Source organism: Cebus imitator, unplaced genomic scaffold (genome assembly GCF_001604975.1).
Source record: "Cebus imitator isolate Cc_AM_T3 unplaced genomic scaffold, Cebus_imitator-1.0 Scaffold77, whole genome shotgun sequence".
Classification (NCBI taxonomy): Eukaryota; Metazoa; Chordata; class Mammalia; order Primates; family Cebidae; genus Cebus; species Cebus imitator.
In genome coordinates, this window is record NW_016107392.1 from 5,584,221 (window position 1) to 5,609,359 (window position 25,139).

General features: G+C 43.9%; 1 protein-coding gene and 1 non-coding gene across 2 annotated transcripts in view; both read right to left on the reverse strand.

Moving 5' to 3' along the window:
• Positions 1–20,526: 20,526 nt before the first annotated feature.
• The window catches only part of CPA4 (carboxypeptidase A4), a 30,619-nt gene continuing 26,006 nt past the window's right edge, over positions 20,527–25,139 (reverse strand). Inside the window, exon 11 of the mRNA XM_017532552.2 lies at positions 20,527–20,982. Coding sequence (XP_017388041.2) covers positions 20,795–20,982 — 188 coding nt within the window. The 3' untranslated portion in view covers positions 20,527–20,794. The remainder of the gene's footprint in view (positions 20,983–25,139) is intronic.
• LOC119471895 lies at positions 24,480–24,587 on the reverse strand. The gene has a single exon (XR_005200993.1). It is a non-coding gene; the product is annotated as a small nucleolar RNA U13 (small nucleolar RNA).

Genomic DNA, 25,139 nt, shown 5'->3' on the forward strand with positions numbered 1-25,139 from the left:
AGAGGAGGGGAGGGGAGGGGAGGGGAGGGGAGGGGAGGGGAGGAAGGTTTTGCTCCCATTCTTGAAAGGGTTTTTGGGACAGAAATTCTAAACTGATTGCTGTTTTCCTCTCAGCACATTGAAAATATTATCCTACAGTCTTCTGGCTTCCATTTTTGCTGCTAAAAGGTAATCAGTTTGTTGACTTACTGCTCTTCAGAAGGTGACCTCTCTTTGTTCCTGGTTGCTTTGAAGATCTTCTCTTTGTCTTTGATGTTCCACAATTTTATTATCATGTATTCTTCAGATATACCATCATATGTCCAGGTATGGAGTTTTGTTTTTCTTTGTTTTGCTTGAGAATCATTTGAATTCCTGTATCTGAGTATCACTCTATCACTTGCTTTCCCCTATTTTCCAAATTTCTCCGCCATTATATTTTTAAACATTGCCCCTTTTCCACTCTATTACCTTCATCTGGAATTTTTGACTCATTCCGCTTCGTTCCAGCCCCCAAGACTCATAACCATTCTGTTATATTTCCATTGTGTTGCCTCTCTGGGCTACATTTTGAATAATTTATTTGTAAAAAAAATTTGTGTCTTTATTCCAGTTAACTGATTCTTTCATTGACTGTGTTTAATCTGCAATTTAATTGATCTGTGAAGTTTTACATTTCAATTGCTACAGTTCATTGATTCTGCAACCTTTTTTTTCACATTTTAACACTACTAAAATCAGGATACATCTTACAATTGGTGGCATTGTGCAATGACAATCGGCAGTATTTTTGATGGCACATAAAATTATGATGCATCTTATAAAATCAATCCTGTTTTATAGTCAACACAATATGGTATTCATTTTTCATTTTTGGAAGTTCTACTTGATACTTTTTTTTGATTCAAGCCCAAATGACTTGAATTTCTTATCTATTTTAGAATTAGTCAATTATTTCTTTAAATGTATAAGACAGATATTTTATATTCTGTGTCAGATAATTACAATTCCTAGACGTTTTAAGCCTATTTCTGCTGTGTATTCTTTCCGCTGGTTCTCACTCATGGTGCGTTTTCTCTCATGTCACGTATCTGTGAACCAGTCATTTTCCTTGAACATTTATCTGTGGAACTCCCTTGAGGTCTAGGCTGAAGGTGGGTTCTTCCAGAGGAGATTTGCATTTATTTCCGTAAGTTGCTGGGGACACTACCAAACTGAGACCACTCTAAATTAAATAGTTTAAGGTCATTTTTTTAGACTGCATAGTTAGCATAAACCACAGACTCAGGTTGGGGGCTTACTTGTGGTTATGAAATCTCAGGATATATTTTTCCCAGCATCCTCTAACACCAAAGTTTTAAGTCCCGGACAAGAATAGCATGTTATGTGCAAGTGAATTGTCAGAGTTAAAGTCTTAAGGTCCCAGAATTGTTGGGAAAAAGGAGAGATACTGATAATTTTTCAGATTTTGGTAAATATGCATGTTCAACGAGCTAGAGCAACAACTAGAAGAACAGGTCGAGTGCATATAACTTCCAAACAGGTAGCAAGGGTAAAGATGAAATGAGATGAAGGAGGAAACACAAACCAGAAAAAGATGAGGAAAACAGGTCTACAAAAAGGAATTTTTAAAAGTAGAATGTAAAAATACCCCAGAGCCTAGAAAAAAAAAAGAACAATTTGAAAGGGCATAAAAAGAAGAAGCTTGCCTAAATATAACTGCAATAATACTAAATGTAAATTGATTCAACTCTTCAGTAAAAGACAAAAACAATCAATATTATTTATTTATGTATTTATTTTATTTATTTTTTGAGATGGAGTCGCACTCTGTCGCCAGGCTGGAGTGCAGTGGCACAGTCTCGGCTCACTGCAACTTCTGTTTCCTGGGTTCAAGCAATTCTCCTGCCTCACCTTCCCGAGTAGCTGGGACTACAGTTGTGCACCACCACGCTCAGCTAATTTTTGTATTTTTTAGTAGAGACGAGTTTTCACCATGTTGGCTGGATAGTCTTGATCTCTTGACCTCGTGATCTGCCCACCTTCGCCTCCCAAAATGCTGGGATTACAGGTGTCAGCCACTGTGCTCAGTCCAATATGATTTATTTAAAATGCTAGCTATATGGCCAGGTGTGGTGGCTCAGGCCTGTAATCCCAGCACTTTGGGAGGCCAAGGAGGGAGGATTGCTTGAGGACAGGAGTTCGAGACCAGCCTGAGCAACACAGGGACATCCTGTCCCTACAAAAAATAGAAATAAATTAGCCAGGCATGGTGGCATGAACCTGTGGTCTCAGCTACTTGGGACACCCCTTCTCAAAAAAAAAAAAAAAAAATTGGTAATAATTCTAACAAGCAATGTGCAATCCTCCGTGTTCTGAAGTAAGCAGGTATATGCAAACCTGCCCCTAAAGCCTTAGGAAGCTGAGAGATCCAAGAAAGAGGCTGACAAATTTGTTTTTTAGAAAGAAACATTTAATAGGGACTTACAAACAGAAGCCATGTCTGTGTCTTAGGTTTTGGTGAAGCAAGCTGGTAGCTTCCTGCGCCATTACCCCCCAGACCCATGGCCCATACCACAGAGACAGGATAACTCAGAAGGGATGTGTAGGACAGTTGAAATATGACAGCATCAAGCCTGTGCCAAGCCAAGGGTAAGAATCACGGCAAGCACATACTCCCACACAAGGAACAACAGACAAACTGGAAATCCTGAGGCCTTCCCCGATCTGGGGGCAACCAGAAGTCAACATGGCAGATTAGCATCCAAGACGGAGTTTCTTTGGCCTCCATACTCCGTGGAGACAATTAGAAAACTATTGGAAATTGCTAGCATTCCAAACAAATCTAACAGTATACTATATTCTTAAACGAGAAAACTCAATGTCATCACACCACTGACCTCCAGCATGGGCGACAGAGTGAGACCCCCAACTCTACAAAAAGTTAAAATTAGCCAGGTGTGATGGTGTGTGCCTGTGGTCCCAGCTACTTGGGAGGCTGAGGTGGTAGGATGGCCTGCACCTGGGAGGTCGAGGCTGCAGTGAGCTGTGATCACACCACTGTACTCCAGCCTGGGCGACAGAGTGAGACCCTGTCTCAAAAAATAAAACAAAAATAAAAAGAGAAACTCTTGCACATGTCACCAGAACATATGTACAAGGTTGGCTGAATAAATGTCGATGACATCGTACAATGGAATACAACAGAGCAGAGAAAAGGGGTCAACTACAGCGCCATGCAGCCACATGGTTGAACCTCAAAAAATGTAACGTTGAGTGAAAGAAGTCAAGTCAGAATACACACGGTGTTTCCATTTATATACATCCACAAAACAACATATCGTTTAGGAATACGTCCATATGCGGTAACTACAAGGAACAGAAAGAAAATTGTTAGCATGGATTAGTGGTTTTGTCTAGAAAAGGAAAGGGAAGGAGTGTACTTGAGGGACATGTGCAGGCTACTCAATGTTACATTCTTGTTCTTAAGCTGAACAATAGGGTAAGAGTGTTCACTTAATTTGATTTTTTTGTTGTTGTTTTTTTTTGAGATGGAGTCTCGCTCTGTCGCCCAGGGTGGAGTGTTGTGGTTGGATCTCAGCTCATTGCAATCTCCGCCTTCCAACTTTAAGCGATTCTCCTGCCTCAGCCTCCCAGTAGCTGGGATTACAGGCACCCGCCCACCACATCCAGCTAATTTTGTATTTTTAGGAGAGATGGGGTTTCACCATGCTGGCCAGGCTGACCTCAAGTGATCCAACTGTCTTGGCCTCCCAAAGTGCTGGGATTATAGGCATGAGCTGCCCGGTCTGGCTATTAATTTTATTGTTAACAGCCACCGAAGTTTTATACAGGATCTTGTACATATGATATACTTCACAATAAAACATATTTTAAAGGAAATATGGGAAATTTAATTTACTTTTTATGTTGAGAATCAATAAAAAATGCCCAAAACTGAAAAATCAAGAAGTAGCAATGTAAGCACTTTACCAGTCTTATGAATGTCGAACATCAAGGCTAAAAGAACTCAACGTGGTTATTGCCGGAGAGCAAGACCTGGGAAGAAAGCGAGGATCAGGTCTCTGGTTTTTTTTTTTTTTTTTTNCCCAGGCTGGCGTGCAATGGTGTGATCTTGGCTCACCGCAACTTCCACCTCCCGGGTTCAAGCAATTCTCCTGCCTCAGCCTCCTGAGTAGCTGGGACTACAAGCATGCACCACTATGCCTGGCTTTTGGTATTTTTAGTAGAGACGGGGTTTCTCCATGTTGGTCAGGCTGGTCTCGAACTCCCAACCTCAGATGATCCGCCCACCTCGGCCTTCCAAAGTGCTGGGATTACAGGCGTGAGTCACCACGTCCAACCTTCTGTTGCTTTTTATAACAAGTCTTGTAGAACTCTGACTCTTCATACCACGTGCTGTGTAACCCATTTAATTACAGAGAAGTTGTAAAAATGGCATTCAATACCTAGAGTAGTCCAGTTCATGGAGACAGCAAGTGAAATGGTGGTTGCCAGTGGGCAAATGGGAAGTTGTTTCATGAGGATGTAGTTTCAGTTTAGGAAGATGAAAAAGTCCTAGAGATGGATGGTGGTGATGGTTGCCCAACAGCGCAGATATACGTAATGCCACTGAACTCTACACAACAAAATGGTAAATGTTATGTTGTATATATTTGATCACATACACAAAATTAAAGCTTAAAGCAGACAGCTAAACAATAGAATTTGAGCCGAGTTAGGTAAAATGTGAAGGAGTTAACTAGACAGAGCATGATGGGGAGATTGCAAGAAACCTGACTCTAGCCCTGAATCCCTTCCTCATTAAAGGTATTAATTCCCCTGTCTGGCTGGGGACCACCCTGGGGGTCTCCAGAGATTGAATGAGGTGCTCCAATATCTGCAAACAAAAGTTCCAAACTAAATTATGTGTTAGTCTCCGAAAGTCCCCTTTGGGTGCTTTAGGAAGATAAATACATCGAGTGTAATCTTTAAAAACAGAACAGGAGCACGATCGTTCCCATTCTAAAAGCATTCTTTGATTATCGAGAGGATTTGCCACTGTTTCTTAAAATGGAAGCTCCCCCAGTACACTCAAAATGTGATTTAATTAACAAAAAATCCAGGCTTATCCCACCTTTCAGAAATATGTCAAGCAGGTGCTTTCAGGAAGTGGAATATTAAAAGTCCAAGAACACAATGAAATGCCAAAAAGGCTGGTTCATACTGCTCTGGACTAGAGTTTCGAAATCTACTTTCTCATGCAAATCCCAGCCTGGGGCCACCCACCGTGGGGAACCCCAGCCTACTGACCCTATCTCCCCAGTTTAACTAACCATGCCTTGTGCCTCCATCACACACACCAGAGATTCTAATTCTTTACAGGCATCTGCAAACACAAAGTCTTCATAAGCTAGGGCTGCGTCATATTCATTTGTGACGTCCCAGGAATCCTGTGTATAGCCAGGCCCAGGACCTATTTGTTGACTAATTTGTTGTTTCACCCATTCCAGTGACTCCCCAAAGCTCAGGGGAACAAGCCTTTGCATCTGGGCCTTCACCCTTGCCTGCTCCGCTCAGCTCTGCCTACGTCAGCCCAGAGCTCCTAAATCTTTGCCCCAACCTGCTCCCCATGTTTAGTTACTGGACCTCACTCTCACCCCCACAACCAGGGACCTCCCTCCCCTGGTGTCATCCTCAAATGCAGGCCTCTAACACCAAGGTTTTGCCTCCGTCTCCACCAGGATGTACGTCCCTGCTCAGACATGGGCCCAGCAGTTGATATAATTCTTGGGCAACCCTCTGCCACATGGCTGCCTCCCCCCGCCACCAGCCACAGGGCAGCAAGAGCTGTGGGTTGGAGTGCCAGGGCATGTCACTTGCTAAACCCCTCAGAGATACTGGGAGGAAGTGGGCTGGGGCTGGGGCTCCCTGGGTGGGTGCCTAGTGTCTGGTCCTCTGGGACCTACCTAATGACTACCATGAGATGCCTGAGAGCACAGGCGGAGGGCCTGCTCCCAGTGAGACAGTGGGTTGGTAGCCTACAGGTGAAGGAAGGGGTGCAGCTGCAGCCAAGGCGAGCCCCTTGGACCTGGAAAGCCTCCGTACAGCCCCGTGTGGCGCTTTCAAATACCTCACCATGTAGAGGAAAGGTAAAGGTGACCCACACGCTTTCCCTGTACAGGGGCCAGAAAATTTTTTTCTGGAAAGGGCCAAAAAGTAAATGTTTTAGGCTTTGGGGATCCAGAAAGTAAGACAGAGCTACTGTTCTCACTGAAGAGCCTGGTTTTTTCTTTAATTAAAAAAAATTTTTGGCCGGGCGCAGTGACTCACACCTGTAATCCCAGCACTTTGGGAGGCTGAGGCAGGCAGATCATGAGGTCAAGAGATCAAGACCATCCTGGCTAACATGGTGAAACCCCATCTCTATGAAAAATATAAAAAATTAGCTGGGCGTGGTGGTACACGCCTATAGTCCCAGCTACTCGGGAGGCTGAGGAAGGAGAATTGCTTGAATCTGGGGGATGGAGGTTACAGTGAGCTGAGATCGCGCCACTGCACTCCAGCCTGGTCAACAGAACGAGGCTCCATCTCAAAAAAAAAAAAAAAAAAATTGTAGAGATGGGGTCTTGCTATGTTGCCCAGGCCAGTCTTGAACTCCTGGGCTCAAGGGATCTCCCACCTCAGCTTCCCAAAGTGCTGGGGTTACAGGCACAAGCCACTGTGCCCAGCCTGAAGGGTCTTTTTTATATTTAAAAATGTAAAAACATTTTTAGCTTGAGGCTAGATTTGATCTGCAGGCCATAGTTTGCCTACCCGGTCTACCTGAAGAGGCAGGCATTCGTTTATGAGATTATTCAAGTCTATTAGAAAGCTCAAGGTAAATCAGAGTCAAGAATTAGAAGCATTTTCAATCAAATCCAGTGATTTCCAAAGTGAAGCATTCATTTCTACCAGGGGGTAACGGAAGAAACTATTAAGACTAGTTATATTTTTATCTCATTCTTTTTATTTCTATTTTTATGTTTTATAAAATATATGAGTGCAGTGGCATTTGAACATAATTTATAAATACATAATTACATATGTTGGGTGTCACAAGCTAGTTGTTTTTTTTTTTTAATTATAGGGATGCAGGATGAAAAAATCTGAAGACTTCTGCCTAAAGTTCTTATGTGAATTTATTTTGCAAATGTATTTTGCACACCGCCGTGCCTTTGTTTCTCTAAGTGCCTCTTCTCTCACGTAGTGTTGGGTGGCAAAGTATGATTTTTAAAATGAAAATTTATTTAAATTCATGTTGATAGATATTGTAGAATTTCACTGTCCTTGAAAGCTATGTATTATGAAGTGAAATCTATTTCCTGAGCACCGCTATGAGCAAGGTTCTGCTTTTGTAACCTCATGTCTGGTTGGGAAAAAAATGGGCAAAAGTTTTACCACTTTTTGATCAAAGTTCACTTTCAAATAATACTAGACCACTTCACATGTAGTACAGATACCTTATAACAAAGTGTTCCCAATTTTTTTCTCCTGCCCCTTATGACATCGCTGAAATTTATTTCACTTATCCATATGTTATAATCACACAATAGATTGCTACTATTATTGCTTTAAACAAATAGTTATCTTTTAGATAAATTGAGAAAAAGAAAATAAGATTATTTTACTTTCATTTATTCCTTCTCCTTCCCTTTATGTATATCTGAATTTCTGACATACTATTTTCCTACTCACTGAAATACTTCTTTTAGCATTTCTTGTAGAGCAGATCTGCTGGTGATAACTTCCCTCAGTATTTGTCTGTCTGAGAAAATATTTATTCCTTCACTGTCTTTCTTTCTCTCCTTCCTTCCTTCCTTCCTTTTCTCAGACAGAGTCTCACTCTGTCACCCAGGCTGGGGTACAGGGGTGCAGTGGTGTGATCTCAGCTCAGTGCAACCTCCACCCCCTGGGTGCAAGTGATTCTCCTGCCTCAGCCTTTTGAGTAGCTGGGATTACAGATGTGTGCCACCATGCCCAGCTCATTTTTGTATTTTTGGTAGAGAGGGGGTTTTGCCATGTTGACCAGGCTGGTCTCAAAGTCCTGACCTCAGGTGATCTGCCTGCCTCAGTCTCCCAAAGTGCTGGGATTACAGGTGTGAGCCATCATGCCCAGCCTATCCTTTGCTCTTGAAGGATAATGTCACTGGGTATACAATTCTAGGTTGGTGGGTTTTTTCCTTTCAACACTTTAAATATTTCACTTCACTTTCTACTTGCTGGCATAGTTTCTGACAAGAAGTTGGCTGTAGTTTTTATTCTTGCTCTTTATAGGTAACATGGTAAAGTGTTCCCTCTGGCTTCTTTCAAAACTTCATTTTTTATTTTTCAGTTTATGTTATGCCTAGGTATAGTCTATTGGTATTTATCATTCTTGGTTTTCTCTGAGATTCCTAGGTATGTGTTTGGTGTCTATTAATTTTAGAAAATTCTCAAGCATATTAATTACTTCAAATATCTATTTGGCTCTGTTCTCTCTTTTCCTTCTGGCATTCCCATTACATGTACATTACACCTTCTGGCATTCCCATTACATGTACATTACACCCGCAGTTCGTGGGTGTTCTGTTCTGGGTTTTTTTCTTCCTTTCTCTTTTGCATTTCATGTGAGAAGTGTTTTTCCCCCTTCAATTTCACTGATTCTTTCCTTGGCCATGTCTAGCTTACCAGTAGTGAGCCCATCAAAGGCATTCTTTGTTTCTGTTACAGTGTTTCTGATTTATAACACTTCCTTTTGATTCTTTCTTAGACTTTCCATCTTTCTGCTGCTTACATTACCTGTCTACCTTTTCCCTTAGAACACTTAACACATTTTTCATTGTTATTTTATTTTTATTTTTATTTTACTTTTTTTCTAGAGACAGGGTCTCACTATGTTGCCTAGTCTGGACTCAAACTCCTGGGCTCAAGCAATCTTCCTGCCTCAGCCTCCCAAGTACCTGAAACTTAGGCATGAACCACCACACTCAGCTTTAATGATTGTTATTTTTAACTCTCTGCATGATAATTCCAGAATCTGTATCATATTTGAGTTTGGTTCTGTTGCGTGCTTCTTCTCTTCAGACAACTTTTGCTTTGCTTTTCCAGAGACAAAGTCATATTCTGTTGTGCAGGCTGGAGCACAATGGCACTATCACAGCTCACTGCAGCCTCGAACTCTTGGACCCAAGCGATCCTCCTCATCAGCCTCCTGAGTAGCTGGGACTACAGGCACGTGCCGCCACACCCAGCTATAGACAATGTTTTTGATTTTGATTTTGGGTTTTGTTTTGTTTTGCCTTTTAACATACCTTGTGTGTTTTTGTGTTATGTTTTGTTTTTTTTTTTTTTGAAAGCTGGACATGATATATTGACTAATAGAAACTGAGGTAAATAGGCTTTCAGTGTGAGATTTTATTAGTCTGGCTAGTAGTTGGGCTGTGTTTAATGTTTGCCATAGTTATTGGTGCCAGAGGCTTCCAATTCCTCGGCGGACTTTGGTTTTGTCTCTCCTGTTGTCTTTTGGCTTCCCTAAGTACTCCTCCTCTGAGAAAGTCAACATCTTGCAGCTCTTTTAGCTTTAATCCAGTTTCATTATACTCGTGCCCTGTTGGTGTGGTGGTAAGATGGGTGGGGGGCGGGGTGAGGGGATGTTCTATCATCTTGTGATTATGAGATGAGTAGGTCTCTGGGCTGTGACTTTCACAAGTGTTTCTTAGCTTCCCCCCGCCACCTTGGCTGAGATAGGAATATTAGAGAGGATCGGATTTGAATAATTTCCTTTCCCCCAAGTAGAGAAGGCACTGGTAAAGTCTTCTCCCAGCAGAGTGGGCCTTTGTTATGAAGAACACTCTGGGCATATTTCAGAATGGTTACCTTTCCCCTACCCTGCCAGAAACACCAGAGAGTTTTTCTTGGTTCTTCATTATGAAAACCTGGTGGAGTTTCTGGAGGTAAGATCCACAATCATATTGGAGGAGCCCCTCGGCTACAGGCCACCAGGAGTTCACACTTTCAAGCAGGTTCACACTCGGGCTCCAATTACATCAAAATTACCATGTAAGTGTTTTTACCAGCTTATGGCGTTAACAGCTTCTGCTCCGGGTACACAGATCACAGCTGTGTACCTGGAGCAGCAGGTTTGCCTGTCTCTCCAGATTTGGGGGTGGCAGTTTGCCTTGGGAGCTCGGTTCTCTGATAGGTCCAAGAAAAGTCATTAACCTTCAGCATATTCAGCTTATTTCCTGTTGAAAGCGTTTAAAAGAGTTTCTGAACTCTTTACATGTCAGCACTAAAGCCAGAAGTCCCCAAATCTTTTCTAATAGGTGGTAAGCCTACCTGCCCTTTGCTCTAGAAGGAACATTACATCTATTGTAACAGTAAACAAATCTGCCCTTCACTCCAGAGGAAAATACTGTCTCTATCTTCCAAGGTTGTTTGTTATTCTAACATCCTTGAAAAGATCATCTGGAATAATCTAGATATGCAGAAGTATAAAAGGCCTAAGGAGAATTGTCTCCCAATGGATGTATAAAACGTTGGGAAAATGGCGCCGGACATAGAGTTTAAAACAGTAGTCTTCAACCTTGAAAGGCCATTAGCACCACCTGGACAGATTTTTACAAAACCAGTGCCGAGATTCTGTTTCCATTGGTCTGGGGTAAAGCTTCAAGCGTCAGTAGTTTTTAAAAGCCCCTGTGTGATTCTAATGTATAGCCAAGGTGGAGACCACCTGTCTAAAAGTTGATGAGGTGAGACATAATTAGTCATATATTCTTTAGCTCAGTGCTCCCCAAGCTTTGCTGTGCATGTGAATTACCTGGAATTATGTTTAATGCAGATCCTGATGCAGTAGGTCTGGAGGAGAACCACAGATTCTGTTTCTGACAAGCTCCCTGGCTTTGCCTGATATTATCATTCTATTTGAGCAGCAGGATTTTGGCTCACTGAAAACAGACTTCCCATTATAACCTGTGTCTACTGCTAGACTTGCAGGCTTCAGGCTTTATATACATGTAGGTATACATATATGTTCAGGAATGTATCATGTAGGGAAGGAGAAGATAGCCTGACTCTGGAAAATGGTTCTTGCCGTAAGAGTAAGGCCTGTATTTTCCCAGGACCACAGAAATACCCTGGGCATTGAGATCATGAGAAATTTGAGAGATGCTTCAGGATGTTGAAGGTTTAGAACACAAAGCTGTCAAGTCCTAAGCAACAGCTGCCCTCTGAGCCTTACATTGATCACATATCAATGGCAGCTGTTGAGGAAGAGTCTATGTATTTGGATCCAAGTGGCAGAGAAATAAAAAGTAAAATCTTAATATTACTGGAGTAAAAGCTCTTTCTGGTATGAGCGGCCCAGAAGAACATTGATCAACGTGTTTCTATTTCTTCTACTGTGAGTAAGGGAAACATCTCTGGACATCCTCCTCCCAATCTCCTGATTTAACTTCCAAAGGTTATGATACGCTCAGCCTCCACAACAGTAGGGCTGGCATCTGGGCCTTTCCATCTCTCTGCAGTGCTGGCAGCAAGAGGAAAGGAAATACCGTCTTCCAGGTCCAGCGCTACTCACGAACAGGCCTTCCCCGGCCCAGCGAAGTGTCCACTTTCCAGCTTGAATTAATCTCTTTCTGGCTATACGTGTCCTTCACTGGTTTTCCAGAGTAAACAGAACACTCCTAGATAGGAGTCAGGTTCCAGAAAGCCCACAAGGACATACAGAGACATGTCTGGTAAACACTGATTGTATGGGTGGCCCTGGGGCAGGAGGGAGGGAGGAAGATCTACTGCCTTCTTCTTTAATGTGTCTTTAACCGAGTTAATACCTGTCCACCCGCCCGCTGCCTCTGGAAGCATTTTAGAAATACCACTTCACAGTGAGGAGACAGGTTATCCTTTCCCACTGGGCCTCGTGTGTCTGAGCTTCCAATACAGATTTGCTGAAAAGAGAAGAGAAGGTCTTTGCTTTCCCTGACCTCTGTGCTTCTCATATCCAACAGAAAGAACAATGCCATGGCGAGGAGCTCAGAGCTGAGGGAGGAAGATTGCTGCAGCCAGGGAGCTAAGCAGAAAGAATATTCCAGGCGTCTTTGGGATCCGATGTGGAATTGGTCCCACTGCAGGTATTCATTCAATACCTTTTTTGTTTTTTTTTTTTTTTTGAGACAGAGTCTCGCTCTGTGACCATGCTGGAGTGCAGTGGTGCGATCTTGGCTCACTGCAACCTCCACCTTCCAGGCTCAAGCGATTCTCCTGCCTCAGCCTCCTGAGTAGCTGGGGCTATAGGCACGCACCACCACACCCAGCTAATTTTTGTATTTTTAGTAGAGACAGGGTTTCACCATGTCGGCCAGGATGGTCTTGATCTCTTGACCTCGCCATCCACCCGCCTTGGTCTCCCAAACTGCTGGGATTACAGATGTGAGCCACTGTCCTGGCCCATTCTTTACCTCTCTATGATGTATCGTTGTGTGCTTAGGTGCCGAGAATTCTAAATGAATAAAACCTTGGCTCTGCCCATGAAGGGCTTACAAGCCCAAAACTGGGACTAATGGTTTTCTAAGACTAGGCCGAATTGCTTAAATACTCAAACAGAATACATCTATTTGCTTGTTGAGACAAGTGGACATTTTGTCATCTAAGAATGTGAAAATCTAATAAAAATGGGGATAGGTGGTTCTACAGGCTGTGAATCCCTATGAAAAGACATGAAGTCCCCAAAGCTTGGAAATAGAGTCGTCAGCCCATTCCAGGTGTTTTGCATTAAAATATTAGCCATAACTCTCCCTGGTGGCAATCCTGAGCCCAGACCCTTAGGGGGAGAGCCTGTAGGAACAGCAGGATACCCCTCCACCGGTGAGGCAGACCTAGCTTTTGCTCCCTAAATTCCCTCTCATGAGTGCACAACTGAAAACCGAAAGGTTTCAGGAGCCGGGCACAAAATACAAAAGTGTGAGACCAGAGGAGCTGCAGGAGCTGTGTGTGTTTTAAAGGCATTCAAATTTAAAACCAAAGTCAGCAGAGCAGCTCCTGCCCTTTTGCTCCCTTAGCAACAATCCGTGGAGCTGCTCTTGACAATTGGCTCCGCCATGTCCATCGCCTTCAGTCTGAGCATGGTCCTTCACCTCTTTAACACTTCAATTCCTCAACAGTTAAATAAGGATGATAATACCCAGCCTGCATCTATCACCTGTTGATTGTGATAATTTAATTATCCGACAGCTATAAAGTACTTTAAAACTATAAATCACTACAAAGCTGCAAGCAATGTGTAACCAATATCAAGCCTTCCTTATCTCTGAATGTTTAATTTATGCTCTCTCTTAGAACTCAGGGACATACATTCCAATGTATTTTCCAAAATTCCACTGATAATGTTTGTTGGAAAAAGTACTTTTTTCCTGTTGGCCTGACTTGCTGAGAGTATGGCTTTTGCAATTGTTAACCAGCTGCCCTGCAGCAAATCGAATCAACAAATATTTGCTAGCTGCTGAGCTAAGCCTTGTAGGAGATACAAAAAAGCATGAGATTCACTTTCTGCTCAAAAGGAGCAGATTGCCCAGCTGCACCACAGAACCTGTGTATTGTAGAAGAGAAAGCTGCCTATGCTCCCTGGATGCCCCCAATACACCTGGAGCCTTACTTCAAATACAAGAAACAGCTGGTGTTCATGATTTAAGGCTCCGTACAAATAGCAGAGAGAATTTATTTTACAAGCTGCCTGGGTTGGCAAAATTCCAGAATTCATCAAACAGAAAGATAAGGATGATGATGATGATGATGATGAAAATGATTCTGTATAATTGGTCTTTCTATAGCAACATCAAAGAAGCGCAGTCTACATAGGACATTCCAGAGCTGGAGCATGCCCTCAACTTCACCCAAAATCGATTTATCACAGGGCCTTTCCAGGACCTCTAAAACCCAGCGACCCCTGTGTTTGACATAGTTGTGTTTGGAAGTTGGGCCATTGAAGGTTTCAGGCAGTGATCTTTTGTCTTAACCTCTTAAAGGGGCCTCGATATCTATAGAGCTTGGGAAAGTTCCCAGAGAAAGAATCCCAATATTTCAAAACCTAAATAATAATAAAAACTACTTAACATCCAGCTAGTGTTTTCCTGTGATCTGTGGAGATCTTTGTTATTACATTTCATGAACAATCTGAAGCAAATAAGTCTCTCACTTTAGGGAAAATGCCGAAGACCTGATTTATAAATGAATTTCCACCACTCAATGAGAATAATTCTTTTATTATTTGCTTGTTTGTTTTTGAGACAGGGTGTCACTGTCACGCAGGCTGGAGTGCAGTGATGCGATTGTGGCTCACTGCAGCCCCAACCTCCTGGGCTCAAGCCATCTTCCCATCCCAGCCTCTCAAGTAGCTGAGACTACAGGTGCTCGCCACCACACCTGGCTAATTTTTGTATTTTTTCATAGAGACAGGCTCTCACCCTTTTGCTCAGGCTGGTCTCAAACTCCTGGGCTCAAGCAGTCTGCCCACCTTGGCCTCCCAAAATGCTAGGCTTACAGGGGTGAACCACCAAGCCCAGCTGAGAATAATAATTTTTTTTAATCTTTTCATTTTAAAATTTCACTTTAAGTTCTAGTATACATGTGCAGAACATGGGGGTTTTTTGCAGAGGTTAAACGTGGGCCAGCTAAGAATAATTCTGACACCTACCAAGAGCTTCTACTGCCAGGTAAATAACTGAATGCTTTCATATTCATTTAGTTAATTCTCTTGATAAGTCATTGCAGATACTATCGTTATTCTTTTAAAGATGAGAAACTGAGGAGTCCAGAGGTTATATCATGGGCCAAAGTCACATGGGTCAGTGAAAGATTTGGTCCATTCCACGGCTTTCCACCACCTGTGATCCAGAATATAGAAGGGGCTATGGCCTGCTCCCTACCTCCAGGGGGCTGCATCTCAATGAAGGGCACTGATGTCAAGTGGACAACATATAGACCCCAGCGAATCGCAGATATATCCCTCATTCTGTCAGCTCCTTCACAAAGATCTTCTTTTGGTCCCCAAGAGAATTGGGTGCAACGCCTGGAGGTGGCTTTGAGAAACCCCTCCTCCCCAGTACTGCAAAAAAAAGAGAACTCAAGACATTTTTCCCATGATTGATAGATTATCCTTTTTTTATCCTCATTGATGTCTTACTGGTGGAAGATTCCCTACAGACTGATTTGATAAGGTATGAAAGCCTTTCTTTTTTTTTTTTTTTTTTTAGACGGAGTCTTGCTCTGTTGCCCAGGCTGGAGTGCAGTGGCATGATCTTCGCTCACTGCAAACTCCACCTCCCAGGTTCAAATAATTATCTGCCTCAGCCTCCCAAGTAGCTGGGATTACAGGTGCCTGCCACCACACCTGGCTAATTTTTGTATTTTTAGTAGATATGGGGTTTCACCATCTTGGCCAGGCTGGCCTTGAACTCCTGACCTCATGATCCACCCGCCCCAGCCTCCCAAAGTGCTGGGATTACAGGCGTGAGCCACCTCGCCCAGCTGTATGACAGCTTTTCAAACTTAAATGTGTTTTAGAAATGTAAGTCGTTGTCAGGCATGGCGGCTTATGCGTGTAATCCCAGCACTTTGGGAGGCCAAGGCAGGAGGATCCCTTGAGCCCAGGAGTTTGAGACCAGCCTGGGCAACACAAAAAGACCCCATCACTACAAAAGATTTGTTTTAAAAAAATTGCCTAGCAACTCTGGAGGCTGAAGTAGGAGAATTGCTTGAGCCTAGGAGGTGAAGGCTGCAGTGAGCTGTGGTTGTGTCACTGCACTCCAGCCTGGGTGACAGAGGGAGACTCTGTCTCAACAACAACAACAAAAAAGAATAGTTTATAATACTACCTTCCCTAGCTTTCCAAATCTAGACAGGCTCCCCTAACACCCATCACTCTCCTGACAGCAGTCTGTTTTCTTTTATTTATAGCAGCTCTCCTTACCTAAATTAATGTCTTAATTTAGTTGTTTACTTGAGTACTTCCTGTCTTTCCAACTACAATGAAATTTCATGCAATAACAGATTTTGTCTTTTTGTTTGCCGTTGCAAGCAACTATCTAAAACTGTCTCAGGAGCCAGGCATGGGGGCTCGTGCCTGTCATCCCAGCATTTTGGGAGGCTGAGGTGGGAGGATCGCTTGCGCCCAGGAGTTCGAAGCTGCAGTGAGCTATGATTGCCCCTACTGAACTCCAGTCTTGGGACAGAGCCAGAACCTGCCTCCAAAAAAAGAGAAGAAAAAGAAACTGTCTCTGGTACATAGTAGGTACTCAATAAATGCATGTTGAATAGTACAATTTTTGTTTGAAATTTGTATCTTTATACACATTTTTTAAATTGGCTTTCAAGTCCACAGAAATAATTACAATCCGTGGTTAGTGGTACACTTATCATTGATCTATGCATGGTCCCCTTTTAATTATTTATTTAGCTACTTAATTAGGTTTTTTTCAAAAAATCATATAATAGGCTTAGTGCAGTGGCTCACACCTGTAATCCCAGTACTTTGGGAGGCCAAGGCAAGAGAATTACTTGAGGCCAAGAGTTCAAGACCAGCCTAAACTACATAGGGAGACCCTCATCTCTACTTAAAAAAAATAAAATCACATAATAAACACCTGAAAAAACAGAATTTAAAGCAAAAGCTAAGGTTCGTCCTCTAACCATAGGGCTCTGTCCCTCTGTCATCCTCTGCCCTTCCCCATTTGAAGGAATCATCATTCTGGAATCCCAGGTTCCTTTCCTGTTGTCTTAGTCAATCTCTCTAGAAGCAGAACCCACGATGGAGAGTCTTATGCAAGTGATATGAAGTGGAATCGTCTCAGGAGGAGAGTGAGGGAAACAGGCGGGGCAGAAAATAACGATAAGCAAGGATGATTTGCCTGAAATCATCTGGAGCTCTAGCCCCACCCCAAGGGAGCTCTGGAACATTCGTTGCACCAAAGTGTTGATCCCACCTTGAGGCAAAGAGCTAGCTGTGTGTACTCCTGAGCGAGTCTGCCATGGGTAGACATTTGAGATGATGGTACAAGAAAAAGCAAGTGCGTAGCCTCCTGGATGAGGCAACCCCTATTTGGCCAAGGGCAATTCTCTAGAGAGGGATGCAGCCGTGAACATTGACAGCCAGTGCTTAACAACCACTGAGGATCTGTACACTCAACCAGGAAGAGGGGTCTGGGCATGTCCACTGTGGCTTGCATCTCTTTTTATAAAGTTTCATCAAAATTTGTATGTCTTCTTTAAAAGTATACATTTTTTTTTTCAGTTGTTTGGATCTTTCCAGAAAGGAAATCATACCAAATTTTGTTTGGACTGTTGTATAATATCTCGGTATGTGAATGTACCACAACTTTTTCACCCATTCTCCCACTGATGGTCTTCTGAGTTATTTTTAAGGTTTTACTAGTGTGAACAGTGTTGCTACGAACATTCTTGTGTATGTCTCCTGTTGCACAATTGCAAGAATTTCTTGAGGCCATGCCTAGGGCAGAATAGCTGGTTCATAAGGTGTAAACTTGAGAATAATGCCAAACTGTTTTGTGAAGTTGTTTTACTAATTCAGCTGCCCACCAATAAGGAATGAGCCCCTGCCATCCACATGGTCTCCAACTTTTGATTTTTGTAAACTGAATGAGTTTAAAATGGCATCTCAGGCTGGGCGGGATGGCTCAAGCCTGTAATCCCAGCACTTTGGGAAGCTGAGGCGGACGAATCACTTCAGCTCAGGAGTTCAAGACCAGCCTGGCCAAAATAGCCAAAAGAAAAACCCCGTGTCTATTAAAAACACAAAAATTAGCTGGGTGTGGTGGTACATGACTACAGTCCCAGATGTTTGGGAGGCTGAGGCAGGAGAATGGCTTGAACCCGGGAGATGGAGGTTGCAGTGAGCCAAGATTGCACCATTGCACTCCAGCCTGGGCAACAGGGTGAGACTCCATCTCAAAAAAATAAATTAAATAAATAAAAATGGCATCTCTTTGCAGTCTTGATTTGCATGTCCTTTCACATGTTGAGCAGATATGTCTGCTTCTTCTTTTTTTTTTGAAGACAGGGTCTTGCTCTGTCACCAAAGCTAAAGTCCAGTGGTGTGATCATAACTCACTTCAGCCTCAGACTCCTGGGCTCAAGCAGTCCTCCCACCTCAGCCTCCCAAGTAGCTGGGACTACAGGTGCACACCACCACACCTGGATAATCTTTTTCGTTTTCTTGTAGAGACATTGGGGGCGGGGTCTTACTATGTTGCTGAAGCTGATCTCAGACTTCTGGGCTCAAGTGATCCTTCCTCCTCAGCTCCCTGAGTAGCTGAGACTGTAGGCGCTTGCCACCACACTCAACTAATTTTTTATTTTTATTTTGTTTTTATTTTCTTTCAAACAAGGGTTTCACTTTGTTGCCCAGGTTGGTCTCTCACTCCTGGGCTCAAGCAATCTTCCCACCTCAGCCTCCCAGAGTGTTGGGATTACAAGCATGAGCCACCGCACACAGCCTGTGCTTCCTCTTATGTGGAATGCTTGGACGTACCTTTGCCCCATTTTTCTGTTGGGTTATTTGTGCTTTCTTTATGGATTTGTTGAAGTTCTTCATACATTTTTTGTCTGTTGCGTGTATTAGGAATATGGTGAATATCCTCCCTGGCCTTTAACATTTCTCCCTTTCTATGGTATCTTTTAATGAAGAAAAGTTCTTAATTTCATTATAGTATCTGGCATTTATGTCTTGTTTAAGCAATCTTCCCCTTGGCCAGGTATGGTGGATCACACCTGTAATCCCAGCACTTTGGGAAGTCAAGGTAGGAGGATTGCTTGAGGCCAGGAGTTCAAGACCAGCCTGGGCAACACAGTAAGGGTCTATCTTTCTATAGAAAGAAATAATAATAAAATTTTTAAATAAACCTTTCCCTTAAAGAATCTGAAGGACAATCTCCATCTGAGGGGAGTGATCACAATTAGGGCCAGGTTACAGGCCAGTCACAGAGGCAAGCTTGGCTATGCTCACCAAGGCACGTCCCTGTCTGAGGCAGCCCTGATCAGCCAGCCCTGATCAGCTGGCTGGCTAGCAGGTGTGCTCTGGCTATAGAACTGGATATATCATGCTATTAGAGCTGGGTGCTATTAAACATTCTAATCATAGACTTTAATTAACTTTCCTTGCTCTGACGCCCGCTCACTAAGCAACCTTCTGATTATAATTTGGCTTCCCATGTATCTTGCCTACGGGGAGAAAATGTTCTGTTCAGGCCGACGTGAGGATCCAATCCACTCAACAGTTACATGCCACGATGTAAATTAATAAATTCGCATTCTGATTTTATCATCTGCTTCATCTGAGCTCTGTAGGCGTGAGTCAGCATCCCCTAGTTTAATCAACACGGACACTGAGACTATCAAGCTTTTGAGCTGAAAAGCTAAGAACCAGATCCAGGACCAGAGTGAAATCACCAAGGTAACGATGCCCTGGAGGCCCCTCAGCCTGATGAAGGAGGACTTCTTACGTGTCATGCGACACAGACAGGGATTAAAATCGACTTCTGACATTATAAAGAGTTGCATATTCAAAACCATGGCTTGCCTCTATTCAGGTGAAGACGAAGAATAGGAGATGATCGTGAAACTCACATTGAATATTTATTGGCTTATAAGCGCACACCAGATGCTATACAAATCCTAGACAGGAGGATGAGATTTACAGACATGTTTGAAAAAAGCAAAAAAACAAAAACAAAACAATAACAACAAAAGGACAGATGGTACGTGCTGAGGTGAAATTAAACACGAGGCATCTGCTTGATGAATTCTTGTTTTACTTAGGTGCTTGTGGTCCGGGATACAAAATAGACACACACACACACACACACACACACACACACAGGACAAGGAAACACAGGATACCCCAGAGCCCAAACGGGACTGTGCCAGGCAGTGAGATTATCCAGGCCACAGGAGTGATTTAGGACCTGTAAGATGCGGCCTAGATCTTTGAAGTGAGTTCAAAAGGCAAAGTGGATATGAGCCCATTAAGGACAGATGGGGATGATTTCGCCATCCTGCAATTTAGATTGTCACTTCACCCAGTCTTCCTGGGTGAGTAGCACCTACGGTGACACAGCTCCCCTCCTACCACCCTGGTCACGCTAAATAACAAAGGGAAGAGAGGGGTAAGAACTGTATTATCTAGAAATTCTCAGCGCAGTGATGGAAAGTGGTCTTCTACGTTGTATTCAGACCTAAAAAAGGAGGGGAGGGAGGGAGAGACCTACACTCATAGCCCTACAAGATTCGCTGCTTAAAGAAAAATATTTTCCAGGAAGACTGAGAGGAATTAAAGGTAATCCTGCGTCATCTTTGAGACCCACCCAAACACAAGCGGCATCTTCTACGGCGCCACCAGAGCAAGGTCACTGGCTTGGCTAGATGTGGGTGAGGCTAGAGAATCACCTCAGATGTTCTTTGGTTCTAAAAATGAGGTAGAGAGAGACATGCCGCCCAGGAAGGGGTTATCCTGAGTGCAGCTGCCCAGCCAGCAGTGCGGAAGGAGAGACAGACAAAAGGCTCATCAAAGACAGCGGGACCAAAATTGAGCGGGCTGGCAGAACCGCTCCGGGCAGGGACACCACCAGGACACGCGACTCCAGGGAGCTGGCTGGAGAGGGGCAGGCCTGTGTGCTCTACAGACCCAGAGGGCTCTGATTCACACGGGAAGGAACGAGCTCCTTTAAATGAATGGCCTCAGTGTGGGCACATGTGGGTACAAATAAATGTAAATAGAGCGGGGCGTCGCCTAGTAGAGGTTGTCCCGCACATGCTCCATGATGGTCTTCAGACCCAGCCAGGTCTCCTCTGCTGTGGGGATGATCTGGTTTGCTGGCAGGAGGAAGCCATAGGTCCCGGTATCTCGCAACTCCAATGTGAATGCAAATTTGATGCCGTTATCATAAGCCCAGTCGATGCTGCTCCCACTAGCTGGATCTGTAAGTCAGAGGACAAAACACTCTTGAAGCCCAGTTCCCTCCCGGGTTAGATGGGAAGGGGGCAAGAGCTCTGCCTGCCTGGGATTCCTTTAGGAAACCAGAGTTTGCTCCTCAAGTCATCAGTCCTATGACAAAATCATCAGCCTGATCCCTGTGTCTCAGGGCATCCCACATTGGCCTAAGTTGTGCACTGGTCTCAAGCCAAGAGATCTGAAACCCCCACGCCCACCTTGTTACTAACTTACTGTGTCAGTCTTGTAGGCCTCTCAAAACCAATCTCTAGAGAGAGAGAGTACAGTAGGCAGCCTCCAAGACAGCCCCAATGATACTTGGATCCTAGAAGTCAAGTCTTTGTGCAGCTCCCTCTTACATTAAATAGGGCTGACGTCACCAGTGTAACTGACAGGATGCTGCAGAAATGAAGCCGTGTGATTTTCAAAGCCAGGTTATAAAAGACACTGTGGCTTCTGCCTTGCTGTCTGTTGGATTACTCACTCTGGATAAGCCAGCTGTCGTGGTGTAAGGACATTCAAGCAGGCCTCTACAGAGGTTCATGGTAGTGAGGAACTGAAGTAGTGAATGAAAAATGCAAGCTGACATGGTTTGGCTGTGTCTCCACCCAAATCTCACCTTGAATTGTAGCTCCCATAATTCCCATGTGTTGTGGGAGGGACCCGGTGGGATATAATTGAATCATGGGCATGGTTGCCTCCATACTGTTCTCTTGGTAATGAATAAGTCCACTGAGATCTGATGGTTTTATAAGAGGAATCCCATTTTGCTTGGTTCTCATTTGCTCTTTGCCTGCTGCCATGTAAGATGTGCCTTTCGCCTTCTGCAATGATTGTGAGGTCTCACCAGCCACATGGAACTATGAGTTCATTAAACCTCTTTTTCTTTATAAATTACCCAGTTTCAGGTATGCCTTTATCAGCAGTGTGAAAACGGACTAATACACAAGCCTTAGGTTGACTGTGGCCCTGGAAGACATCTTGACTGCAGCCTCATGAAGGATCCTGAACCAGAGCCATCTAGCTAAACCACTGAATTCCTGCCCTACAGAAACTGCAAGAAAATGGGTGTTGATTGTTTTAAGCTGCTAAGTTTTAGGATTTTTTTATTTTAACATTGCAAGAGATAATGGATACAGACATGGGGGCACAGCCCTTGGAACTTCCCCTTGCCAAAGACATATTAAAGGCAAGAGGCTCATTTTTCTGCTTCTTCCCAGTCAAATTCTACTAGCTCAGAAATTGCCTAAAAGTGCAAAGCATAGTTTTTTTTTTTCTTTTTGAGACAAGGTCTCACTATGTCACTCAAGCTGGAGTACAGTGGCATAATCGCAGCTTACTGCAGCCTTGACCTCCTAGGAGCAAATGATCCTCCCACTTCAGCCTCCCAAGTAGCTGGGACTACGGGAGCACACCACCACGCCCAGGTTATTTGTTATTTATTTATTTATTTATAGAGATGGGGGGGTCTCACTATATCGCCCAGGCTGGTCTCGAGCTCCTGGACTCAAGTGTTCATCCCACCTCAGCCTCCCAAAGTGCTGGGATGAAAGGTGTGAATCCCACGCCTGGCCTAGATGATATTAAATAATAAAACAATGTCAAGAGCAGCTACCATTTGTTGAGCATCTACCATAAGCCAGGCTTTATACCAGACACTTCACATTTATGATCTCATAATCTTCCAAAACCCAGTGAAGTAGGTTTTATTGTCCTTGTCTTACAGATGAGGAAATCCAAGCTCAGAATGGATAATTCACCTAAGGAAATACAGATGGAAAATGGCGGAGCTGCAATCTAAACCCAGGCCCATCTGATGATAAAGCCCAGGCTCTCCTGAACCGACCTCAGATCCAGTTAGTATATTGACAAGCCTGTTTCATGGAAATATGGGTCCTTTGGCTTTCCCATGGTTCCTGTGTGATTCCTGAATAGCCTCTGTGATTTTTCTAGAGATGCTTCCAGTGAGACTCTGTGCTTCCTCCCTGTGTGGTTCCCATGGCCTTTCTCTACCTCGAGAAAATGCTGAATGAAAAATAATGGTACCAGAAGTTTCTAGAAGTTACTTACACGGCAAGTGCAAGTATTTCAGAACGCATCTGAGCTTCAGGAAGGAGGGAAAAAGGCTTCTGCTGAGCAGTCAAAATGACCAAGTTTGTGAACTTCACTTTATTTGGGTCCCTGCTCAAATAAAGTGGGTCCCTACCCACTCTTTAAAAAAAAAAAAAAAAACGGGAACACGCTATTAACACTGTTCTGTAGGCTGTATTTTTCAATTAACAATTGGGGAGTATTCCCTTTTACTGCACATAGGTCCACCTCATTCGCTTAAGGGCTGCGCAGCGTTGTATTGTGTGCACACACCAAATGTGTATTCATCCTGCATTCTCCTGATGGACATTTTAGATGCTTACAAGGGTTGGGGCTTAGAAAGTGATACCCCAAAGCCTGATGTTTTGACATGCTGAGAGCCTTCGAAAGCTGCCTCTGAAACAAGGTCCCTCTAACTTCTTGTTCCCCACACCCCCACCACCAAGCACACGAGGGGCTCTCTCTCTGTCTCTGAAATTTCCTCATCTGATGGAGAAAGCGTCTTTCCAAAAGAAACACAGTTGTCTTAAACACCCTCCCTAGAGTTCTCATCAAATTACCAAGAAAGACAAACCACCAGAAGAGATGAGACTGGGAATCATCACCACACCCAGATGGACTTCATCTATTCTTCTGAGGGCAGCTCCGAGAGACTACCTGAGGGACTCTATCTGCTTAATAAGACAACCTTTGTTCCCATGCTGCTCTGCTCCTCACCTTCCTGTGATGTCTGCCTCCCACCTCCCCAGTCCATACATCTCCTCCCTCCTGTATGAAGAAAAGTGTACAGGTCAGGCACGGTGGCTCACGCCTGTAATCCCAGCACTTTGGCAGGCCGAGGTGGGTGGATCGCCTGAGGTCAGGAGTTCAAGATCAGCCTGGCCGACATGGTGAAACCCCGTCTCTACTAATAATACAAAAATTGGCTGGGATGGTGGCACATGCCTGTAATCCCAGCTATTCAGGAGGCTGAGGCAGGAGAATTGCTTGAACCCTGGAGGCGGAGGTTGCAGTGAGCTCAGATCGTGCCATTGCACTCCAGTCTGGGTGACAAGAGTGAAACTCGAAGGAAAGAAGGAAGGAAGGAAGGAGGGAATGAAGGAAGGAAGGGAGGGAGAAAGGGAAGGAGGGAGGGAGAGAGGGAAAAGAAAGAGAAAAAAGGGTATACAAGCTTCTGTGCCCCATTGGGTTACTGGGTAGTCATTCTCTTGTGATTCTCCTATGCCGTGAACACTAAAATAAAATTTTGTATGCCCTTTCTCCTATTGATCTGCCTCTGGTCAGTTGATTTTTCAGTGAACCTTCAAAAGGCAAAGGGGAAACTTTCCCTTGGCCCCTATGCACACTGTTTGTGACTGTAGATAACACTGTCGTGAAGACCTTTCTTCCTCCATGTCAGATGGGTAATGGGTAATGCACCAACATTGTAACAAGGTTGGAGAAAGGGGCATGTCACACATGAGCGCGAAAACCCAATCACATTTATGAACCACAAAAGTACACAGAACTACTTATCCACGAGTCAGATGAACCCAAAGAACTTGTTTCCAGGCCCTTCCTGGAGCAGAACCAGTGAAGAGGAGGGAAAGGGTTGCTAGAGGCTGTTGGCCGGAAGCAGTACAAGCTACTGCTGACAGTCTGGCAGGAGGAAGGAGACCTAATAACTCTGGGCACGGTGGCTCACACCTGTAATCTCAGCACTTTGCGAGGCCAAGACAGGAAGATCACCTGAGGTCAGGAGTTCAAGACCAGCCTGGCCAACATGGTGAAATGCTGTCTCTACTAAAAATACAAAAATTAGCTGGGCATGGTGGTGGGTGCCTGTAATTCCAACTACTTGGGAGACTGAGACAGGAAAATTGCTTGAACCTGGGAGGCAGAGGTTGCAGTGAGCTAAGATCACGCCACTGCACTCCAACCTGGGTGACAGGGCAAGACTCCATCTCAAAAAAAAAAAAAAAAAAAAAAAAGCAGCAGCAGCAGCAGCAGCAAAACAGGTTGTAACCATTTAGCAGAAGGTCCAAACAGTTCAATATGGCAGAGTAGGCCTTTA